Consider the following 22044-nt stretch of genomic DNA (forward strand, 5'->3'; position numbering starts at 1 on the left):
GAAGATGCTTTTCACAAGAAAAACATCATTTTAAAGCGATTAAGAAAGTGATATTTATCACTTTAAAAAAAAATCAATCTCTACTGTTTTGACTCTCAAAACTTGATAGAGATAGAAAGAGGTGTAAGATGTTAACACCTGGAGGAGCGGGGCACTTGGATGAGCAGGGACACCTGGCAGAGCAGGGGCACCTGGATGAGCAGGGACACCTGGAGGAGCGGGGACGCCTGGCACAGCAGTGGCACCTGGATGAGCAGGGACACCTGGAGGAGCGGGGACGCCTGGATGAGAGGGACGCCTGGCACAGCAGGGACACCTGGATGAGAGGGACGCCTGGCAGAGCAGGGGCACCTGGCAGAGCAGGGACACCTGGATGAGCAGGGACACCTGGATGAGCAGGGACACCTGGCACAGCAGGGACACCTGGATGAGCAGGGACACTTGGAGGAGCGGGGACGCCTGGCACAGCAGGGGCACCTGGCACAGCAGGGACACCTGGATGAGCAGGGACACTTGGAGGAGCGGGGACGCCTGGCACAGCAGGGGCACCTGGCAGAGCAGGGACACCTGGAGGAGCGGGGACGCCTGGAGGAGAGGGGGCACCTGGCACAGCAGGCACACCTGGCAGAGCAGGGACACCTGGATGAGCAGGGACACCTGGAGGAGCGGGGACGCCTGGCACAGCAGGGGCACCTGGATGAGCAGGGACACCCGGATGAGAGGGACACCTGGCAGAGCAGGGGCACCTGGACGAGCAGGGACACCTGGAGGAGTGGGGACACCTGGCACAGCAGGGGCACCTGGACGAGCAGGGACACCTGGCGGAGGGCGGGCCCGGGGTGGGTGGGGCCGTCCCCGCCCCTCCGGAGCTCTCGGCGCCGTCCCCCCGGTGCCGCGGGATGCCCGGCACGGCTCGGCGCGGCTCGGCTCGGCCAGCATGAAGAAGCACCAGCCGCACTCGGTGCAGGGCACCTTCAGCCGCCTGTTCGGCAAGCGCCACTCCAGCCCCAGCGCCGCGTCCCTGTTCGCCACCAACCCGCCCTGGATCTTCACGCAGGAGGTGACCTCGGACAGCGCGGGTGGCACCGGTCAGTGGCCCAGGGTCCCCCGGCGGCCGCGGGGCTCGGGCGGGCGGTCCCGGGGCACGAGGGTGCGGTGGGCTCGGGGGCTGCGCTGCTGCCCGGCCGGGGGGCTCCGGGAGGGCTCGGGGGGCCCCGGGAGCGCTCGGTGGCACTGGGAGAGCTCGGTGGCAATGGGAGGTCTCCGGGAGCGCTCGGTGGCAATGGGGGGGCCCCGGGAGCGCTCGGTGGCAATGGGGGGGCCCCGGGAGCGCTCGGGGGGCCCCGGGAGCGCTCGGTGGCACTGGGAGAGCTCGGTGGCAATGGGAGGTCTCCGGGAGCGCTCGGTGGCAATGGGGGACCCCGGGAGCGCTCGGTGGCAATGGGGGGGCTCCGGGAGCGCTCGGGGGGCTCCGGGAGCGCTCGGGGGTCTCCGGGAGCGCTCGGTGACAATGGGGGGCTCCGGGAACGCTCGGTAGCACCGGGAGCGCTCGGTGGCCCCGGGATGCGGCAGCGCCGGTCCCGCAGCCGTGCCCGAGCTGGAGCGGGGTGTCCGAACCCCGGCTGGGTCGCTGCCGCTCCCGGCGGGTTAAACTCGGCTCAAAGAGGCCGATGCGTGACTGAAAATTCACTTTATTGCTTCCCGTCGCGCTTTCCCACGCCATGTTTGATCCGCGCCTTGCCCGCTCGGAGTTATTTACTCATAAACCTGTTTCTCGCAGGGCTGCGAGCGAGGACGGAGCTGAGGGTTGCATATTCCTCGGGATTTATTTGTGTTTCTTTGTGGTTTTAATTGCAATACGGTGCCCTGGAGGCTCATGTAGGAGGGAGCCAAATTAATAGTAATGGAGCCAGGTAGATAGAAGATAGCAGTCTGTGGATGAAGTTTGGTGGCTCCAAGAGCCCAACAAACTCTTCCAAGATTAAAAAAATGGAAGCGCTGCCTGCTGAGCTGTGCAGGGTGAAGTATTGTCTGTGAAAGCAACTGCGAGGTGGTTACACCCCAAAGGCCAAGCTGCTGAAACCAAGATAAAATGAAAATGCGACAGGGAGTTTCGTGCAGCTCTGCAACCTGGGAGGAAAATTGCTGATTTCTAACTGTCGTAAATCTGAGGAGGATTCAAGCTTCTCTCTGATGTGGTTTGGATTAGAAAAAAGAAAAGAAGTTGCTGTGTCTGCTTATTAGGAGCCTGATTTCCGTGGCTGCGGTTCTGCAGGGGCAGTAGGGAGGCTTTCTGCTCAGGTGTGGGTCGGAGCGCAGGGGAAGGGTTGGGAATCCTGAAACCTGAGCCTGGGGAGCAGCAGCTGGTGGATCGCTCCTTCCTTAGCATCCTCCTGGTGGAGTTTGTGCCGGGGATGGGGCTCCGTGAGGGCGCGGTGGCAGTGGGACACAGCAGCTCAAAGGGACAGCCCAAAGGGGGACAGCAAAGGGACAGGAGCCCAGGGAGTGGGACAGCAGCCCAAAGGGTGACACAGCTGAGGGGGACAGCAGCCCAAAGGGTGACACAGCTCGGTGGGACAGCAGCCCAAAGGGTGACACAGCTGAGGGGGACAGCAGCCCAAAGGGTGACAGAGCTGAGGGGGACAGCAGCCCAAAGGGTGACACAGCTGAGGGGGACAGCAGCCCAAAGGGTGACAGAGCTGAGGGGGACAGCAGCCCAAAGGGTGACACAGCTGAGGGGGACAGCAGCCCAAAGGGTGACACAGCTCGGTGGGACACTAGCCCAAAGGGGGCCAGCAGCCCAGGGAGCAATGCGCTGTCCCCAGACCCACACACAGCCCGCCCTGCCCCAGCCCTGGCCCCGTTTCTGGCCCGTTTCCTGCAGGGCTCCGTGCCTGCAGGAGTCCCCTGCTCCTGCAGATCCCCACCTTGGTTTCTCATACAAAGTAAACACAAGTTAGGCAACGTGCGATGGGTGTAGGTTTGCATGTCCCTGACTCAGAGATTCCTGAATGTAGTGACTGCAGCCTCCTCCTCCTCCTCCTCCTCCTGCTGTGGGCACCCCGGCTCAAACCTGCTGCGCCTCCTCCAGGTGATGCAACCCCTGGGGAGGAAGAAGTTCCATTACACGAGTGGCAAATTGTTTATTTGATTTCCCGTGGCCGAGCAAACACGAATGTCTCCGGGACGGGCTGGATGTCAGCGAGTGGCCCAAGCAAGGCCGGTGCTTTGAGCCAGCTGCTCCCCACAGCCTCCAAGGGTGCCTTTCCTGATCCTCCTTCCAGGAAAGGAGCTGGCAGGGCTCAGGGCCTGCTGATGATGGGCTCCCAGCAGGCAAGTCCTGTTTATCTAGCAGAGAAAACACAACTACAAGCACTTCATTTTCCTTTAATTAAAGCATTCAGGGTAGCGATGCTTAGTAATCTAGGATCAAAGTCCCTGTGATCTTTAATCCAGTTTCTCACTGGGTTTACCTAGTGACTGTTAAATATAAAACTCATCAAGTCTCAGAACTGCTCTGTTGCTGCTTGGGCTGTCTGAGTCCAAACTCTCCTGTTGCCTTGGCCTTAATTCCTGCTCCTTACTCACTGCATGCGGGGTCACCCACAGAATTAATCATCACAGAATCACAGAGTGATTGGGTGGAAAGGGACCTTGAAACTCATCTTATTCCACTCCCTGTCATGGGCAGGGACGCCTTCCACCAGGTCAGGCTGCTCCAAGCCCCATCCAGCCTGGCCTCGAACACTTGCAGGCAGTTTGCTGGCACCTGCTGTCCTCCCTGGGACTGCAGCAGCTCCTCCTGGGTGCCTCTGGGCCCCTCCCAGGCTTGGTAGGACCAGGCTGGCTGAAGCACAGCTGGGAGGTGATTTGAAAGCTGGAGAAAATGTCCTGTGTGTAAAGAATCACTCGTGGTGTGAGGGAGGGGAGGCTGTGATTGCCGGCAGGGGCAGCAGGGCAGATGCTCCTGGGGGTGTCCCAGGGTAACCTGGGGTGCTGAGTGGGAGAAGGGAGAAGCTGGCGTGCTCCTGGGCTCTGTGGTGTGTTTGAAGGCTGTGTGGAATCCTCCTGCCTCCATCCCTCAGCAGAGGCTGTGCTGCCTCATGCCCAGCCCCTGGCGTGGTCAGGTTCCCCATTCCAGGTGTTCCTGCAAGTGTTTTCCTCCTGTGGGACGCACACAGAGCATTTGCCCTCCTCTTTTTCCTGGACTTGGGGTAAAGCTGTTTCCTTGGGAGGTTCCTCCTCATTTCTTCCCATCCTTCTTCTTCTCCTCCCTCCCTTTACTATCAAAGTCTGTTGTTGGGAGCACTCCTGCAGCTTTCCCTTCAATCAGAGCCATTTTGTTGCTTCCCCTCCTTCCTCAAACTCTCAGAATTTCTTTAATGTCTGTCTCCTTGGCTACGAGTTATTTGTGTATCTCCTTCCAGCCAAGGTGGGGTTTACATGCTTCACTATTTTCTGCTTGTTAATTCATGCTGCTAATCAGACACAAAGAACGTAATTAAATTAATTTTATGAGCTTTATTCGCTGTCAGAAATAAACCAGCCCAAGAGGTGTGGCTCCAGGTGAAAGCACAAGGCTGGGAACCAGGAATTCCTGACGGCTGCTCCTGCTTGTCACAGCAGGGCCCTGGGACTTCCTGCCCTGCTGTCTCCCCACGCAGGGCACTGTTCTGTGGGCAGGCTGGAGGGTGGTGGAGCACCTGGCATCCCTCTGGCTGGGATGGCAGAGCTGTGCCCAGAGTGCTGTCCCTGCTCCTGCCATCAATTCCTGCTGCTCAGCCCAGCCAGGATTGCCTCCTGTTCCTTCTGAGCTGCTCCAGCTCATCCTGCAGAGCTCAGGGGAGGCTCTCAGTGCTGTGCAGGTGTGTGACGGGGCTGCGAGTGCCTGTCCTGCCTGTCCTGTCCCTTCCTGTGCTGTGCTCCCCTCACCTCCAGGATACCCAGCTTTTCCCCAGGCTCTCTGTGCTGTGCAGGTGTGTGACAGGGCTGCGAGTGCCTGTCCTGCACCCAGGGCCCTTCCTCTCCTTTATCCCTCTCACCTCCAGGACACCCAGCTTTTCCCCAGGCTCTCAGTGCTGTACAGGTGTGTGACAGGGCTGCGAGTGCCTGTCCTGCACACAGGGCCCTTCCTGTCCTGTGTTCCCCTCACCTCCAGGACACCCAGCTTTTCCTCAGGGTCTGATGGGCTCTGCCCACTCCTGGGGCTGCTGCAGCGAATTCTGCCCAGCTCTGTGTGAGCTCAGGGTGTCTGTGCTGTTGTCAGCAGCGCCCAGCTCACTCTCTGCTCTCCCCCCAGGTGATGTGATCGAGGTCTATTACGGGGACAATCGCTTCGGGACGGTGACAGACTCGGGCACGGCCACGCTGAAACCCCGCCCGAGGGTCCGGCCCCTGCTGACCTTCCTGCCCCTGGTGAGTGCCCCAGACCCAGCGGGGCTGGAGCTGGTGCCCAGAATGAACAGGGCTGGAGCTGGTGCCCAGAAGGAACAGGGCTGCTCTGGTGCTCAGACCCAGAGCTGCTGCTCTCAGCCAAGGGGAGCAGCAATGAAAGCAGAACCCCTCTGTAATGAGGCTGGCTATGAGGGATTGGGGGTGGTCTGAGCTCAGGCTGCTCTGGGGCACAGAGGAGGCACTGAGGGAGAGGTGTGAGCACTGTCAGACTGCATTTTCCATTAAAAGCTGATTGCTGAGCACGGGGATGGTAGATCAGGCTTGCACTGCAGTTCATCTCCCTGGTGCTGTCCCACATCAGGAGTGTGGCTGGAGCCTGCAGTGCTGCACCCGGTCCTGCTGAGCACAGGGTGACGTGATGCTGTTGCTGGTGATGCTGTGGCTGTGCGGGGGTGATTCTCTCCAATCTCTGTATGAAAACCCATTCCCAATCCTCAGAGCTGTCACCCCAGCCCTGCTGCTGCTGCCCACACAGGCACAGCTGGCCCTGGGGCTCTCTGTCCCTTCTGAGGGTCCCTCACAAACCGGGGTTTCCCCTCCCAGTCCCAGCTGTGACTGAAGCAATCAGCAGGCAAAGGCAGCATTTTGGAGGCCCGGGGTGTGCTGGGTGTTTGCACGCTTTTGGTGAGGTTTGATGATGATTTGATCTGGTGCTGGCTCTGCTGCTGCCTCGCACATACCTGCCCCAGGTACACACCTGCACGGGGCTGTTCTGCAGCTCCTGCCTTAACCCTTTCCACCCACCCAGGAGCAGCTCTGGGTGAGTCAGGAGGATGCTCCCGCCCTGCCCTGCAGCTCCTGAGCCTCTGCACCTGGCAGCTCTTCCCAAGGAGCAGCAGCTCCCTGCCCCAGCCCTGCTGTCCCACAGGAATGCAGCAGGGACTGCTCAGAGGGGTCCCCCTGCTCCCCCAGCACTGCAGGTATCCCAGGGAATGAACTCCTGCAGCAAACTCCACACTGCCCTGCTCAAAACCAGGGAGTTTGGGGGCAGCTGCTCATACTCAGAGAAATTCTTGGTGTCTCTGAGAGCCCGGGTGCTCAGCAGTTGTATTTTGGGTGGGGTTTGTAAGGGGCAGCTCTAGCCCTGGTGATTGAATGGGAGGGCTCCTGAGAGCTGGGGACCACAGGGACAGGCAGGCTCCCTTCACTGGGGATGGCTGATTCTGTTCCAGGGATGAGAAGTGATTCCTGGTGCTTGCAGTGAAAGCTTCCCCCCACGGGATCCTCAGCAGGCCCCGATCTGATTCATGCACCACAAACTGGAAATGCAGGTTCCTGGCACAGCACCCAGAGCCTGCCCTGAATCAGCTGGAGCTTTTCTGGGCTGGCCGCACCCCAGCAAGCACCGGGAACAATCTTCCCGACCATCTCTGCAGGCTGGCAGCGTGCTGGGGATGCTTTCCACCTCATGACGTGGGGATGGGTGGTTTTGGAGAGATGCTGAGCATTAGCAGCTGCCACAGAAGGTTTTGGTGAGGAACAGGCTCGCCCAGTTTGAAATGACACGTCCACGATTTCTGCTCCTTTATGGAGTGCAGGCTGTGTCCTCCAGCCTTGCAGGGCTCTGTTCTGACTGCCAGTCCCTCTGCACTCCTCCAGCAGGTGATGCAGGGCTCAGACATTTCTGTTTCCCTGCAAAGGAGCAGCTCCCTCGGGGTGCTCTGCAAACCTGCAGCAATGCATTTCCATTGCAAATGGGGACCGCTGCTTTGTTCTTTGTGATTTTGGTGTCTCATTGCTCTGGACAGTTTAACTATCAGCTCTTGAAGTGCCTCTCTTGGCCTTTGTCTTCCCTCTGGCTCCCAGATGAAGTTCAGGGTCTGCCCTTGTGCCTTTGCAGCCCTTGGCTTCTCCATCAGCTCGGAGTTTTCTGGTCCTTTGTGCAATCCCAGGGTAGGAATTCCCTCACTCCTGGCTCACCTGTGGCTGCTCAGTCCCTTGTGGTTATCGGGGATCTTTGGTCACTGCGGGGTGATGGATGCAGCAAGTGAAATATGTGCATTTCCCATTATTTTGGCCAGATCTGGGGCTTTGCAGGGCTCTTCCACAGGAGCCCAGGCGCTGCTGTTGAATGAGCTCCCCGGGCAGGGCAATGTGGCTGTGATGAGCCTGGATGGACAAATCCAAGTGACCTTTGATCCAGGAGACTTTGGAATCCCACTGCACTCTCCTGTAAAAACGGTGATAACGGCAGAGAAAGGCAAAGGGCAGGGGCTCAATCATTATCCCGGCTTTTGTGTGCAGGAAATGGCTGGGGAGAGGCGCAGGCTGATGGCAGGATAACAATTCCTTTGTCAAGGGCTGTTAGCAGCTCGAACAGCTGCCTGCGGTGAGCGGGGATGGATGTGGGGCCTGCCAATGGGACAGTGTGTCCCTCTTGGGATGCTCCATCGAGCTTTGTGTCTCTGACATTGCTGTGCCCCAGCTGCCCCCAGGCCCGGTGTGAGACCCCCCGGCTGTGCTGCTCACCCCAGGTGTGCCCAGCTCACCCCAGGTGTGCCCAGCTCACCCCAGGTGTGCCCTGCACACGGGTGCCCAGGTGTGTCCCGTCCCGGAGCCACCCCAGCCCCTCGGAGCCACCCCAGCCGTGAGTCAGGGACAGGAGAGGCTTTTGCCGCTGGCTCCAGGTGAGTCACCTGCCCCGATGGCTCACCTGGGTGGCTGCAATTACCGATTACAGCAGTGCCCTGGCTGCAGGCGCCCTCCCGGGTGTGTAGGCTGCCAAATTGCCGGTCCTGTACCAGCTACAGGCACTGCCGAGCTCTCGGCATGCAGGGAGTAACTGAGCAAAACACAAACCACACAAGGAGCAGCTTTCCCCACAGTGCTCAGGTGTGCTGTGCCAGTTTCACAAAAGCTGGAGGTCTGTCAGTGTGTAGGTGACTGTGGCAGTGCTTGCTGCAGAGAAATGCCCACCAAAGTGCCCAGTGCACTGGTACATCAATGGTGAGGGCTGGTGCTGCTGCTGGCAGCTGGGCAGCCCCGAGGGGGATGTGAAATAGCTGAATTCCTCCAGGGAGATGGGAAATAGCTGAATTCCTGGAGGGAGATGGGAAATAGCAGAATTCCTCTCCAGCCCTGGTGCCTGACCACAGGGGAATCCTGGCCATGGCCTGTGCAGCCTTGATGACTTCACTTGTCCCCTCAAAGCCTGTCAACAGCAGCCTCCACAGGGACCTCCATACCACAGACACTGCCCCGATCCCGTCAGGGCTCTGTGGGCAAATTACCGGCTGCTTGTCGGCCCTTAGCACTGATCCCTGGCTGTAAGACTGACAGCTCTGTTTTCTCAACTCCTGCAGAACGCCCAGGAATCCCACGGGGTGGCTGTGCCAACGCCGTCGGTGCCAGAAGACTTTGTGGAGAAGGCAGCTCTTGGTAAGGGATGTTCTCTGTGCAGCCCTGGCCAGCACAGAGCGCTCATGGAGCCCTCGGGGCAGGAAATGTGTGTGTGTACCCAGCTCAGGAGCAGACAGTCAGTCAGCTCATAGATTTTCATGCTCAAGTAGAGTCTGCTATTAATTATTTTTTGAAGTCATTGAGAATTAATTATTTCCTCAGAGATGAGGCAGAGTGGCTGTTAAGTTCAGGGAGTTTTAGACAAGCCTGGCAAGGGGCTGGCTGGCTGGGCAGGCCCCTGGCACAGGCCAGACTCAGCAGTGCTGGGGAGGTGCTCACAGCTGTGCTCTCTCTCCTGCAGGCTCTGGCTCCCAGCTCAATGGCAATATTCGCATGTACAGCTCGGTGGGGGACCTGCGCCCGCAGGCCCTCGATGGGCACGACCTGGATGAAGACATCCCCCCGCCACCATCGGTGCCCCCACCGCCCCCTCCAGCGCCCGTGTCACCGCCCGTGGCCTCGCCGGTGCCTCCACCCCCCGAGATGCTGCCGCCGCCGCCGCCGGTGCCACCCGAGGCGGTGCCAGTGCCACCCGAGGCGGTGCCACCGCCCCCCGCCATGGCAGCACCGCCGCCGCCTGCCTCAGCCCTGCCCTCGCCCAGCACTCCTGCTCCTCCAGACTTCATCCCTCCTGCCCCGCCAGGCGCCCGCGACCCCTCCGGCCCCGGCATGTCCAAGTGGAAATCGGAGACCGTGCTGAACTCGAGGCAGGGGGACGCCGAGGGGCCGCTCTGCGCTGCCGAGCCCGGGGTGCCCGCGGCCCCCAGCCCCAAGGAGAGCCTGCAGCCCAAGGCCGAGCCCCACCTGACCTTCCCCAGGTCGTTCAAGGTGCCGCCGCCGGCCCCGGCGCGCTCCTCGTCCATCCCGGTGCAGGAGGGCCGGCAGGAGCCCCCCGTGCCCAGGCAGCCTCACACCCGGCCGCCCCTGCCGCCCTGCTTCACCATCAGAGCCGCCAGCAAGGCGCGGCCGGGAGAGGCCGAGCAGAGGAGCTCCGGGCTCAGACAGGGCCTGGGGAAGGCGGCTGTGCCCCCTCCGCTGAGCCCCAAGCCGGGCACAGGCCTCGGCCAAGGCGTGAATCCCCCCGGCCGCCGGTCCCCTCTGCCAGGCTCCGAGGGGGAGAGGATTCCCCAGCTGAAAACAGCCGGGAGAGACTCCCCTCCAAAATCTGAACCTCTCACTGCCAACGACCTGGATCTGCCTCCTCCGGACTACCCGAGCTGCGAGGATGACTGGAAGGATGCCAGCAACCTGAACAAGCTGCGGGACGAGCTCTCGGCGCTGCTGCGCTCCCCGCGCCGTGAGGAGAGGCCGCTGGAGAAGCCAGGAGCTCCCCAGCCCATGGACAGCGGTCCCAGCCATGCTGGCAGCCGTGAGCCGGGGCCCAGCGAGCCCCAGATCACCAGGAAGGACATGGGGTTACCCAAGGGAGGGGAGACTGAGAAGAAAGAGGTGCCCAGCAGCACCCCCAGCACCAGTGTGGGCTCTCCCATCACGGCAGTCACTGCCCCAGACAGCAACTCTAACACACAGCCCCGCAGTGTGATGATGATCAGAAACGAGCTGGAGGCTGTGCTGTCCCTGAAGAAAGAGGGGAAACCTGCTCCAGGGCCCAGCAGCCAGAAGCAGGCTGTGGAGAATGGCATCAGCACCCCACAAGTGAGGAAGAGCCCCCCTGATGTGAGGAAGGGCCCCCCTGACACAAGAGACTCAGTGGTGCCAAAGCCGGTCCCCAGCCCGCTCCCAGCCCCGGTGGCTGCTGTGGAGAAGGATGAGACAGACCACGAGGACCATCCTGCTCCTGCTGCTGGCACGGTCACAGAGGACGTGAGCCCTGCTCCTGGGTCCCTCAGCAGCAGCAGCGTGAGTCCCCCAGAGCCACCTCAGGCACCGGCAGAGGAGCCCCCAGCTCCCAGCCCGCCCTCGGCCCCTGTGTCCCCTGCTCAGAGCCCGGCACCACAGCCCAGCTCGGCCGTCTTCCAGTACAAAGTGCACCGGGCTGGGGCCAGCTCGGCCCCGGGCTCAGCTGAGCCACCCCGTGCCCTGAGCTCGGCCAAGCTGCCCTGTGCATCGGGCTCTGCTGAGCCACCCCGTGCCCTGAGCTCAGCCCAGCCGCCCTGTGCATCGGGCTCTGCTGAGCCACCCTGCCCCAGGAGCTCAGGCAGCAGCCCCCCAGGCCCCTCGGGAGCGGGGCAGGAGGAGGTGCTGATCCACCCGGTGACGGGGGAGCGCGTGGAGCGGGGCTCGCCCATGGCCCTGCTGCTGGCAGCCCGGCAGCGTGCCCAGCGGAGCCGCCAGCCCGGGGATGGAGCAGCTGCACTCAGGGTGAGGCCAGCCCTGAGACTCGGCAGTGCCTCGTCGGACACCACCTCCTCCACCAGCTTCTTCCGCAACGAGTCCAAGCCCTTCTCCTTCACCGTGGTGCCTCGGCCGTCTGCGGCCAGCCCGGCGGGGTCTGGCTGGAGCAAACCCCCCTCGTTCTCCAGCTCCTCGGAGCAGGGCCGGGCCGTGCGGGCGGTGGGAGAGGCGCAGCTCCCCAGGCCCCAGCGAGCCGCTGCCTCCAGCCTGCTCCGGGGGCTGCTGGACTCGGGACAGCCCGGCCCGGCCCGGCACGGAGCTCCCAGCGAGGAGGAGAGCGGGGACACGGCGCTGGACTTTGGCATCATCCCCCCGCCCCCCGAATTCAGCAATGAGGCGGACCAGGCTTCCCTCCCGAGCCGGGAGGAGAGCCGCAAGTGCCCCAGCGTCCCTGACAGCGGCCGGGGCTCGGGAGAGCCGCGCTATTTCAGGTGGGCTGGCTACAGCCGCATCTATGGGGCCAACAACCCAGAACCAGCGGCTCTGCCGCCCTTGGAGAAGAGCTGGAGGAACGGAGACCTCGCACCGCAGTACCCGGATAACAGCAGCTCCTCGAGCTTCCCCAGCCACGGCCCCAACCCGCGGCCGCTGATCAAGAAGCGCCTGTACATGTCGGAGCCCGACAGCTCCTACCCCCGGGCTGCCGCAGCCCCCCGGGCCTCGGGCACCCTGTCCTCCACCCTCTCCTCCTACGGCCCCGGGGGATTCAGCTCCACGCCCGGGGAGGGGGCTCGGCGCCCGGGCCCTGGCCTCAGGAACGGCCCCTCGAGCGCCCAGGGCAGGCGGGCGTCCATGGATGCTGCGGGGAAAGCCGCGGCCTACGGCGGCACCGGGGCTGAGGCCAAGTACAAGGGGCAGAACGGGGACTTCTCGCCCGCCAGCGTGCTGACAGCCAGCAGGTACGTGTCCCCTGAGCCCATGTGCCACCCTGAGCCCACCCTCCCTGCCCTCGGTGTCTCTTGGAATGGCCCCAGAGCAGCACTGGGGCTCCGGGAGCCCCTTGGCTCCTGCTCTGAGGGCAGTGACCATTCCTGGCTCCTCCCTGGTGCCAGCTGTGACCCTGTGCACGTCCCTCCCTATCCCACCTCACTGAGGGGAGACACGAAGCACTGAAATGCATCCCCATGGTGCTGACCCAACACCGAGGTTTGCCTGGGCTCCCTTTGGGTGACTGTCCCTCTGTTCTCCCTGCAGGCCTGCCCACGGCACCCCACACTACGGGGCACCCTCCAACACCTTCACGGTGCGGCCTGGCACCCGCCAGCCCATCTCCTACGCCTACCCGAGCCACCGGTAGGCTGAGCTCGGGGCCGCCCCGCTGGCAGCCGCTGGAAAGGGATGAGAAGGTGCCTGGGTTGGACATCTCCTTCTCTACGGGCACCAGGGACGGTCCCAACCCAGCCTGGAAATGCACTTGCTTGGAACTGCTGGTGGGGAATGAGCCCGAGACCGGACTTTTCTCAAAGACTGCCATGGAGAGTTGTTACTGCGGAGGGCAGGCCGCTGCCGTGTTACGTGAGCAATCGTGGTTTCCCTCTTTCCCATTCTCCCTCCTGGATTATTTTCAGAATTGCAGCCTGATGGGCTGTCTAGGAAAGCCAAAGAGCATCCTCAGCTCTCTTCAGAGAGCATCACCACTGGAAAGGTTGGTTTTGGTTTGGTTTTTAATTGGTTTGACTCCAGCATGTTTGGGAGCAGGGAGAAACCAACTGAGAGATGTGCACAATGGGAATAAAGCAGTGTATAGCTAAATGTCAGGGATTGAAATAAGAATGTGAGCCCAGTGGGGTAGGAGGAGAGTTTAGGATGCCTTGATCCTGACCCTTGCTGTCCTTAAGAGTTTGGAGCAAATCAGTTCTGCCTTAAGCCCAGCTCTGAGCAGTCAGTGCCTGTCCTGCCATGCCAGGCTCTGACCCTTCTCCAGGAGCAGCTTTGGGAGCAGGGGCCCTGCTTTGCTGTGCCTTTTGGTCACTGTAAATGTTTCTGTTGGCAATTATTCCTCGTGGAAGGAGGCTGTGAGGCCTGGCTGGAAGGCTGTGAAGCACTTTGGAGGTGTAGGACATGGAGCAATCCTTTTCCTTGGGCTGGTGGGTGCCAGTGACTCACCCAGTGCTGTGCTGCTCTCTCTGAGGGTTCCTGTGCCACTCACAGCCCTGTGCCCCACAAAGTGTCCTTATTTCCGTTATTAATAAGTGTCCTTATGAACTGTTGCACTGATCTGGGGCTGAGGAGCTCCATTTCAGTGTGGCTGTTGGTGCAGGTGGGTGTCTGCAGGGACACCCAAATGGAGCTGGCTCTCTCTGTTTCCCTCAGCGCTGTTCCAGGTGCTGCAGGTGCAGCCCTGCCCTGCTCCCCTCTGCTGCCTGGGTGGGGTGGGAGCTCTGAGAAGCCTTAAAGAGGGTTCCAGCTTCCAGAGTGAGCCGCAGGGTCTCACAGCTGACCTGAGTTGTGAATAGCCAACGTCCTGAAACTAGAAACAGAGACTCTTCCTTGGAGGCAAACCTGCTGAAAATCACTGTAAGATAACTGTAAAAACTTGTAGAGAATTTTTTCTTGTCACTGATAAACTGAAAGCACTTTGAGACATGAGTCTGTTTTTATGGAAAGCACTTTCTATTTTCAATGCTATAAATGCCACTGATTCCACTCCAGCTGACCCTGCCTGGCACACACCTGGATGTGGCCTGCAAGCAGATCCTGCTTTACAATGCAGCTCAAAATCAGGGATTAATTTTCCTTCACTGTGGAGTTCTCAAAAGTTATCTTGATATTCGAGTCATGTCATTGACGTTCTGTGTTTTGTGTTATTTCCAGCTTTACCTAATAATTTAACAGCCCTTTGAGATATTGCAGCAGCTTTAAGGTATTCTGAACTTCACTTTGCTGTGAATAAAATGAAAACGCAAATACAATAATCAGTCTAATAGCTAATTCAAAGGGCATTTTTATGCCAGCAAGTCACAGTGGCTTAGAAGATTTCCACTGCTCACCCCAGCCAATATTGAAATAATAGGCCTTTAATATATGGGTGTTGGTTTTAAAAAAATATTTATGGGGAAAAGTGACTATGAAGTAACTATAAGGACATTTAAGTGTGCCAAGTGTCATGTGGAATACCACCTGCCCCAAAACATGGAATTTTCTCCACGCAAGGAGCATCTTGAGCGTTCTTATTCATCTGTAGAAGTAAATCCGTGCTCCCCCTTGAGGGGCTTCAGGGTCATGTTTTGGTACTGGGTGAAGTTTCACAAGTTTAACTTGAAAGCAAACAAAGAAGTCTCTTTGGTAATGTTGCAACTTAATGTTTTTTTCTTCCTGATACTTCTTTTTTCAAAATAATAAGCTATATTTGCAAACGAGCTCTCAGAAACAATTTTAAGGCTGGGTGGGCAATTTCAGCTTTTGATACTGACTTTGCCCAGAAGGGGAGGGCAGGGGGGTATGTGTGCAGTGTTCCACCTCAAGAATTCTTCCAAATTGCAATCTCCTGAAGTTGTTTTTTCTCTTTTTAGAGAAAAATGTGACACTCCAATGTTGGTACCTGCTTTAAATGTCACATTTACTTCACCCAGACACACAATTCACGTGTAGGTGAAATATGGTCTTAGACCCCACGGAGTGTCTCATTTCTAGCAGACATAATTGCTTTAATTTAGCATTAGAAGTGTGATAATAGAATCAGCTTTATAAAGTAGCCACTCTTCATTCAAGAACAGCACTCAGGGGCTGCCCAGGGGCCCGAGCTGTCACTGGACCAGGTTGGACTCTGCTCCCAGTTGTAGGACTGGTTAGCAGGCAGGTTCTCAGCAGTGGGACTCTTCTATTCTTCACTTTGCACTATCCCTGCTTCTTTTGAATGTATTCAGCAGATTCTGGTATTTCAGGAACAGCTCAGCATTGATTCCGGGGCCGCTGTGACAAAGGGAGCACTGTCAGAGCTGTTGGCAGCCAAAGGGGACAGAGTTGGATCTCTGAGGAGTGAGGACTGCAGGGCGGGGACGAGCCCCCCTTCCTGGGGCAGGTAACTGGATAAACAAACTGTCCTTGCATTCCATTACTCCTCCCAGCTCTTTCACTGCAGGCATTTAGCAATAGAGAAAGAGGAAACAAAACCAAGGGGTATTAATGGAGCAAAGCACCCTGCCTCAGCCCAGTGCTGAGAGCAATGCTGAAGCCTGAGTGTGGAATTGTTCTCACTTCACCCTCTCTGAGGCAGTGTGTAATTCAAGTCGTGACACAACTGAAATTATCCCCTGCAGCTGCCTCTTCCTCACAGGTTCCTGCTAGGGGAGCGTAACAGAGCTTAGCTGTAAAGTATTGAACAAAGTCTCTTATTTATGAGTGCCACTGAACACCAACCTTCTTGCATTAAACATTTCTGGATGTTTTATTACCTGTGTGGCCTGACTTTTTTTGGTGTTGCTTACACGGTGTGTCTGCTGGAGGATTGGGATGTTTGCACATCCCTGAAAGGATGGGGAAAGGTTTGAACTTCAGCTTGCCCAGGGCTTGGTGCAGTGTCTCTGAGCCTGACCCAAAGCCTGTGGCCGTGTCAGTGTTTGCAGGAGCGCAGGCAGGGCAGGAAGGGGCAGCTGAGGAGCTCTGTCACTCACACCCAGCAGGTTGGGCAGGCTGGCAGAGGAGCAGCCTCTATAAATAGGCTTGGGCTGGAGCTGCTCAGCAGGGCTGAAACTCTCCTGCCTGCTGCAAGTCCCAACTGGAACGCTGTGCCCACAACTGCGGGCAGCGTGAGCAATGCACGCAGCATGAAGGGCTTGTCTGCAGCGTGGCTGCTCCTCTGCACTCAGAACTGAACTGATTTGCATTCCCACCTCCTTCAGCCGGCTCTGCCACAGGAGCAGGCTCTGTGAGGGAGTGAAGGGTGCAATGTGTGCCTTGAAGCTTTACTGGAGCCACAGTGGCTGTCCCCAAGCGTCCCCAAACCTGAACGCTGTGTGGTGGGGCAGGGACAGCTGAGCAAGGCACAAACCCCCCAGCACTGCCCCCATTCCTTAGGGAGCTGCAGAGGCAGCCAGCACTGATGTGGGACTGCCGCTGTCCCTGTGACTTCACTGCCAGCACTGGTGCAGCAACTCTGAGCCGAGCTGCACCCCAGCAGGCACTCCTGAACTGCTGTTCCTCTGTGCTATGAGTGAAACACCCCGGGTGCAAGTGCCAGACACCCCAAAAGCAGACCACTCCTTCAGGCAATGGTGCCTTGCCCTCGTCAAGGGCAGCTGCTGCCATCCTGTGGCACCACAAACACCTGCCAGACACTGAAGCACTGAGGCTTGTTTGGTCTTTAATTGCAAAAATGAGTTAATGTATCACCAATGACCTGCTCTCCCTACAGGCTTCAGCACCCACCAGAGTCTTTTGCCATGGACTGCTGTGTTTTGCTCAGGTGTGGCAATGTGAGCCACCTAATGTGGTTTAATGTCTGGCATTTGAACTTTTATTTTTAGCTGTGCATGATGGAACCCCAAGTTCAGAGTTCTGGCAAGAACAACTTCCTGAAAGGAGCTAGAACCTGCCTTGCAGCAGTGCTGAAGAACGGCAGTACCCTGGCATTCAACAGGAATACGGTGAACATTTATTTAAGAACAGTTTCAATATCAGGGACTGAAATCACAACTTGAACTGTGTGGATGATCTCAGCTGGCTCTTCAGTGCTACAGAAGTGGCCCAGTGAAAGTTAACCCCAGTTACAAATAAAAACCATCTTCCAAGACATTTTCAGAACCAGCACAAGACCTGTTTCAGTACAGCATCCCCCCAAGAGAGGACTTTGTGGTTCAAGGGGTATTTCTGAGGAAATGTGTCAGTTTTTATCACCATTGACCGTTTCTTGTCATACCCTGCTCTAGAACAGGCAGCTGCTGTGAACACCTGTATGACAGGGGAATTTAAAAAGCAGCAAGTGAGGTTTACAGAGAGTATGAGAGAAGTACAGAGCCTGGGAAAGCTTAGTCTGCCTCAAAATTAATTGTGGGCTTTGCACAACTAAACCTATGTGGATGCAGAGGTAAAGACTGGAAGCAGTGTACATTTAAGTGCTGCTATCATGCTAAAGAACCAGGGGTAACATTCACTTCAATGGTATTTTTGCTTCATCAGTCAGGACTTGCTTAATTCTGTCTAGCAAACACTAGGCCAGACCAAGCCATACCTAGAGCAGCAGCAATGCATGCAGAGCAGTGACTTTCTCCAGGTAAACAGCTGAGTTAGAAATGTCTGTGGTATTTGACAAAAACACCTCTGTGGGTTCTGAGCAGGCTGGCCTGGGGTGGGGCAGTGTCCTGTCCCCTCAGTGCCAGCACAAGAAGTCACTTGTCACAAGTGCGTGGATCTGGGCTATCACTAAGCACAGGCTGGTACAGGAGCAAGCAAATGACAACTGAAGTCCTTGGTCCAGTTTTACCCCACATAAACCTTCTGTTCACAGCTCTTATCCTTGAGAGAGTTGCCTTCAGCACAGAGGAGATGAACCCTGGTGTCAAAGAGCACAGCAGCCACTCTCTCCTGTTTCCAGCCCCTGCCAGTGTCTCCTGGCACACCAGGATTCCAGCACCATCCCAGTGTTGAACTGCAGGGATCCTCACCTTACATCCTGACACCAATCGCTGGTATTCTACACCAAACTCTGGTATTTTACACCAAACACTGGTATTTTACACCAAACTCTGGTATTCTACACCAGTGCACACCACAGGCTCCCCACTGGTACCGAGGCTGAATCCTCTCCACCCACCACGAGCTGCATTAAGGACAACACTGGAACCCTTCCAGCCCCTGGATCCCAACAGGTATTTTCATTCCACCTGATTTACAGAGCAGAGAACTTGGCTCAAGGGTGAGGCTCTCACATCTACCCAACAAGAGGTGTGTTGCAAACCTCCCCCAGAAGCTCTATGAATTCCATGGGTAGTCTGGAGAACTGAGGAAAGGATCAAGTCTTTTTGACTTTATTTCTTTTTCCATTACACCTAATTCCCTGTCTCTCCAAGTCTCCTCTGTGCCTGAAGTCAGTTTTTTTCTGAGTAAAACCTAAGTCTTTTATTACAGGAGAAGCCACCACTCCTGAGGAGAGGGTAAAGCTTGGTTTGTAACTAACTTATGCCTAATTTAAAATTACTACAGGAACCTTCTTAGCCACAAGCTTGGAGGCAGACACCAGACCCCGCTCCAGCTCACACACCTGCGACTTCAGCAGAATCAAAGTGATGCCAGCAAGGAACTTGGACCACGAGTTTATAAAACTATTCTTTTACACAGTTGATTCCAGAAGCTTCACCAGCTGGTAGGGGGACAGTGTGATGTAAAACCTGATGATCCCATCCAACTGTAGTGAGCAAGGCATCATCTGAAGGAGACCAGGACAAGCCTTTTACAAAGTCTCGATGAGAATGGTTTCTGAACCTGGAAAACACCAACACTCCATTAGCCATCATTAGAGAGTACTGGGCTTGTGCAATCCCTAACTGCTGGCTTGTCAGGATGATGCTCCTCCATTTAGGAATATTTTCACCTCGTGGCTGCCCCAAGCCTGGCAGTGCCCAAGGCCAGGCTGGAGGGGGCTTGGAGAGCCCTGGGATAGTGGAAGGTGTCCTGCCCGTGGCAGAGAGTGGGATGAATGATCTTTAAGGTGCCTTCCACCCCAAACCATCCTGTGTATTAATAATTAACTCGAGAAGACAACAGCAGTGAGTATTCTGTCTGTACTTACACCTCTGAGAGGTCTGAGTCCAGAACAGCAACTGAACAGTCTTCACTGATGGAAGCCAGTAAGGGTGAACTAGAGAGAGATGAGAGCACAGTCAGAACAAGCAAATACAAGAACTTTTAGGGACAAACTTGTAAACAGCAGGATTCTTAGTGATCAAGACCCAGGTTCAGTAAATGAACTCACAAAAATCTTACACTGAGTGGGAATACTCAATCAGAATGTGAAAACAAGAGATCCTTCTTTAATCAGGGGTGACTGTAATTAGAGAAATCCCCAGTGTGTGGGTCAGTAATTCTGAAGCTGCAGAATTCTTGCTGTGGACATTCACATGTCAGAAGTAAGATGTTGCTTGGTTTACTCTGTTCTCTGCTACCATCTCCTGCATGAGAAGACCAAACCTGGTACTCTCACAGGTTTCACCCAGGAAGAACTAAGGCTTCTGAGGGGAGGCAGAGCCACGTTGTGTGCCAGAATGACCAGTACCTGTGTGCAGAGAAAGCAAAGCCTGTGATGGCTCGGGTGTGCACGGCAGCGCTGAGGGCAGAGTCAGGATTCTTTGTGTCCACCAGTGCAACTGTTCCACTTTCATCACCTGCGAGAGGGGCACCGAGGTTACAGCAGAAACTGTCCTGTGAAACAGCCACCTTGGCATGCCTGGTGGGAGAGCAGGCTCTTACCCAAGACAAAGATGTCACTTTTCTGTGGATGCCACATGACTGAGGTAGGGAGGTAATTACAGGCACTGCAAACTGCAAGGGAACAAACTGGGCTGAGAGTGGAAGGAGGCAGCACAAGGACATTCCTCATCTATCTCCTTCAGCACTGCTACTGCAGCAGGACAAGTGTTTTAAGCTTACTGTATTTCTGTGACAGTGTTAGATCTCCTCAGGTTTTAACAGGCACTCCAATCACTAGATTTGGAGTTAAAATAATTTATTTCTTCCAACACACTCATGCAGAAGCAGTGACTGCACACAGACACATACCAATTCGGGTAGCCGGTTTGGGGCATCTGGTGTCCCAGAGTAAAGTTCTGTTGTCCTAGAAATCCAAAAGGAATTAGAAGAATTTTACAATTTCTTTGTGGCATAAATTCAGATTCACTGCTGACTCACAGGCAAAATGACCCTGTGTTTTCCTCTGTGTTAAAATGGTGCTGTCACCAAGTGCAGCCTTCAGTCATCCCCAGGACAGACCTAGGAGCTCCCAAAATTTGATACAAACCTGTAGGAATCAGCTTGGCAAACTGATTATAAATTTATCAGACTGGAACACTGCAGTAACACAGGGAGGCAGGTTGCAATACACGACGTGGTTTCTAAGTGCATTAAACTGTAAATAACTAAAGCTAAATCTCGTTTAAATGGGGTAGATTTAGAGAACAGAATGAGCTTTACCTCAGCACAGGACAGGAACACAGTGTCCTTACCAGGACAGGAAGCCACACATGTCACTGCATCGGAGTGAGCTACCAAAAGCACAAAAGGATAAAGAGCCTCAAAGATGGGATCCAACTTTCCCACATATTCCCAAGGCCCACCAGAGGCACAGCAGTTTAACAGTTATGCCCAGACAGGGATAACTCCTGCTCAGCAGCAGCAGCTGCCTCCTACCAAGGTGACGAGCTGCCCAATCCAGCCATGGCCACAGTCCCTGTGACAGCCCCGAGCTTGAGGGAGCCAGACAGGGGCTCCGGGGAAAGGGTCAAAGTGGGACATAAAGGGGATTATAAAAGGGAGAGAGGGGTGTGTTGGCGCTCACCTCTGTAGGAGTGCAGCACCGTTTGCTCTGGGATGTCCCAGACCTTCACACTGTGGATGAGAGGGAGCAGTGATTGCCCAGCACAGCCTGGGCACACAGCTGGGCACACAGGTGCCAGGCCAGGCACAAGGATGCCAGGCCGGGCACACTCACCAGCAGTCTCTGCCCCCGCTGACAGCCTGGCTGCTGCCAGCCAGCACCGACACGGAGGTGACGATGTCATCGTGCTCGTATTTACAGAACTTGTTCACGATGAGGCTCTCGTTCTCCTCCAGCTCCCACAGCTCCACTGCACCTGGGGGATGCAGGGGAACACTCATTCCAGTGACGGGGACACCCAGCTGAGTAATGGACAGGGGCACTCACCCCAGTGACAGGGACACCCAGCTCAGTGATGGACAGGGGCACCCACCTGAGTGATGGACAGGGACACCCATCTCAGTGGCAGGGACACCCATCTCAGTGACAGGGACACCCAGCTCAGTGACAGGGACACCCACCTGAGTGATGGACAGGGACACCCATCTCAGTGGCAGGGACACCCATCTCAGTGGCAGGGACACCCAGCTCAGTGACAGGGACACTCACCTGAGTGATGGACAGGGACACCCGTCCACCTTTGAGCAGGGGAGGGGGCCGCACACCTCAGGGGAGGGACCAGGGGACCCCCAGCTCAGCAGAGGGGACAGGCGCACCGCAGGAAGGACGGGGCCGTGCCCACGGCTTACCGGAGTCGGAGGCCACCAGGATGCCCCTGTCAGCCAGCCAGCACACGTCGGCCACCCCCGCCTCGGTCTGCACGCCGGCGGTGCAGAAGCCCTCGCTGGGGGCGCGCCGGGGCTCGGCGAACACCCACAGCGAGCCGGTCCAGCAGCGCCCGTTCAGCCCGGAGGCGCCCAGCAGCAGGGCCCCGTCTGCGGGAGAGACACGAGGGGAGGCGCGGGGAGCGGCGCGGGGAGAGGCGCGGGCAGCGCCCCGGAGCGCTCCCCGGCCCCGGGCCCGCCGCGCCCCCCGCCCCGCTACCTGCGCGGTAGTGCGCGCGCTCTAGGTGCCGCTCCATGCAGGCGGGCGCGTTGGGCGGGATGTTCCACTCGGCGGCGGCCTCGGCCGCGGGGTCCCCATCCAGCGGGACGGCGGGGGCGGCGCCGTCGGGCGGGGCGGGCGGCGGGGCCGCCTGGGGCAGCAGCGGCGGCGGCGGCGGCGGCAGCGGCTCCTCCATGGCGGCGGCGGCGGGGCCGGCCGTGCCCCCACGTGTCTCCCGCCGCCGCCTCCTCTCGCGAGAGCGCCCGCCCCGCGCCCGCCCCGCCCGCGCTCTCGCGAGAGCCTCGCCGCCATCTCAGCGCCCGGCG

The 22044-nt window shown here is 57.6% G+C and overlaps 2 protein-coding genes across 2 annotated transcripts; one reads left to right on the top strand and one right to left on the bottom strand.

Annotated features, from left to right (window-relative positions):
- Positions 1-937: 937 nt before the first annotated feature.
- C23H6orf132 (chromosome 23 C6orf132 homolog) lies at positions 938-12505 on the top strand. Its single transcript, XM_058039986.1, has 6 exons — positions 938-1088; positions 5300-5415; positions 8757-8832; positions 9155-10855; positions 10976-12107; positions 12403-12505. The coding sequence occupies exons 1-6, from the start codon at positions 938-940 to the stop codon at positions 12503-12505; spliced, it is 3279 nt and encodes a 1092-aa protein (XP_057895969.1).
- Positions 12506-16778: 4273 nt separating this feature from the next.
- On the bottom strand, positions 16779-21914 carry WDR77 (WD repeat domain 77). The gene is made up of 10 exons (XM_058039699.1): positions 21719-21914; positions 21424-21609; positions 20849-20990; positions 20696-20745; positions 20332-20402; positions 19921-19975; positions 19612-19683; positions 19418-19526; positions 18935-19003; positions 16779-18627 (listed from the first exon to the last, which is right to left on the bottom strand). Exons 1-10 carry the CDS (start codon positions 21912-21914, stop codon positions 18468-18470), a joined length of 1110 nt encoding a protein of 369 aa, XP_057895682.1. The 3' UTR covers positions 16779-18467.
- Between the last annotated feature and the right edge of the window lie 130 nt (positions 21915-22044).

Source organism: Melospiza georgiana, chromosome 23 (genome assembly GCF_028018845.1).
Source record: "Melospiza georgiana isolate bMelGeo1 chromosome 23, bMelGeo1.pri, whole genome shotgun sequence".
In the NCBI taxonomy this organism is placed as follows: domain Eukaryota; kingdom Metazoa; phylum Chordata; class Aves; order Passeriformes; family Passerellidae; genus Melospiza; species Melospiza georgiana.

Bases quoted from the DNA above. Each gene is read 5' to 3' on its own strand.
- C23H6orf132 (XM_058039986.1), top strand. From the start codon at position 938: ATGAAGAAGCACCAGCCGCACTCGGTGCAGGGCACCTTCAGCCGCCTG. The intron at 8,833-9,154 runs GTAAGGGATGTT...TCTCTCCTGCAG, and splicing joins TGTGGAGAAGGCAGCTCTTG to GCTCTGGCTCCCAGCTCAAT. The intron at 12,108-12,402 runs GTACGTGTCCCC...TTCTCCCTGCAG, and splicing joins AGCGTGCTGACAGCCAGCAG to GCCTGCCCACGGCACCCCAC.
- WDR77 (XM_058039699.1), bottom strand. From the start codon at position 21,914: ATGGAGGAGCCGCTGCCGCCGCCGCCGCCGCCGCTGCTGCCCCAGGCG. The intron at 19,684-19,920 runs GTATGTGTCTGT...GTTCCCTTGCAG, and splicing joins CAAACCGGCTACCCGAATTG to TTTGCAGTGCCTGTAATTAC. The intron at 19,004-19,417 runs GTACTGGTCATT...ATCTCTCTCTAG, and splicing joins TTTGCTTTCTCTGCACACAG to TTCACCCTTACTGGCTTCCA.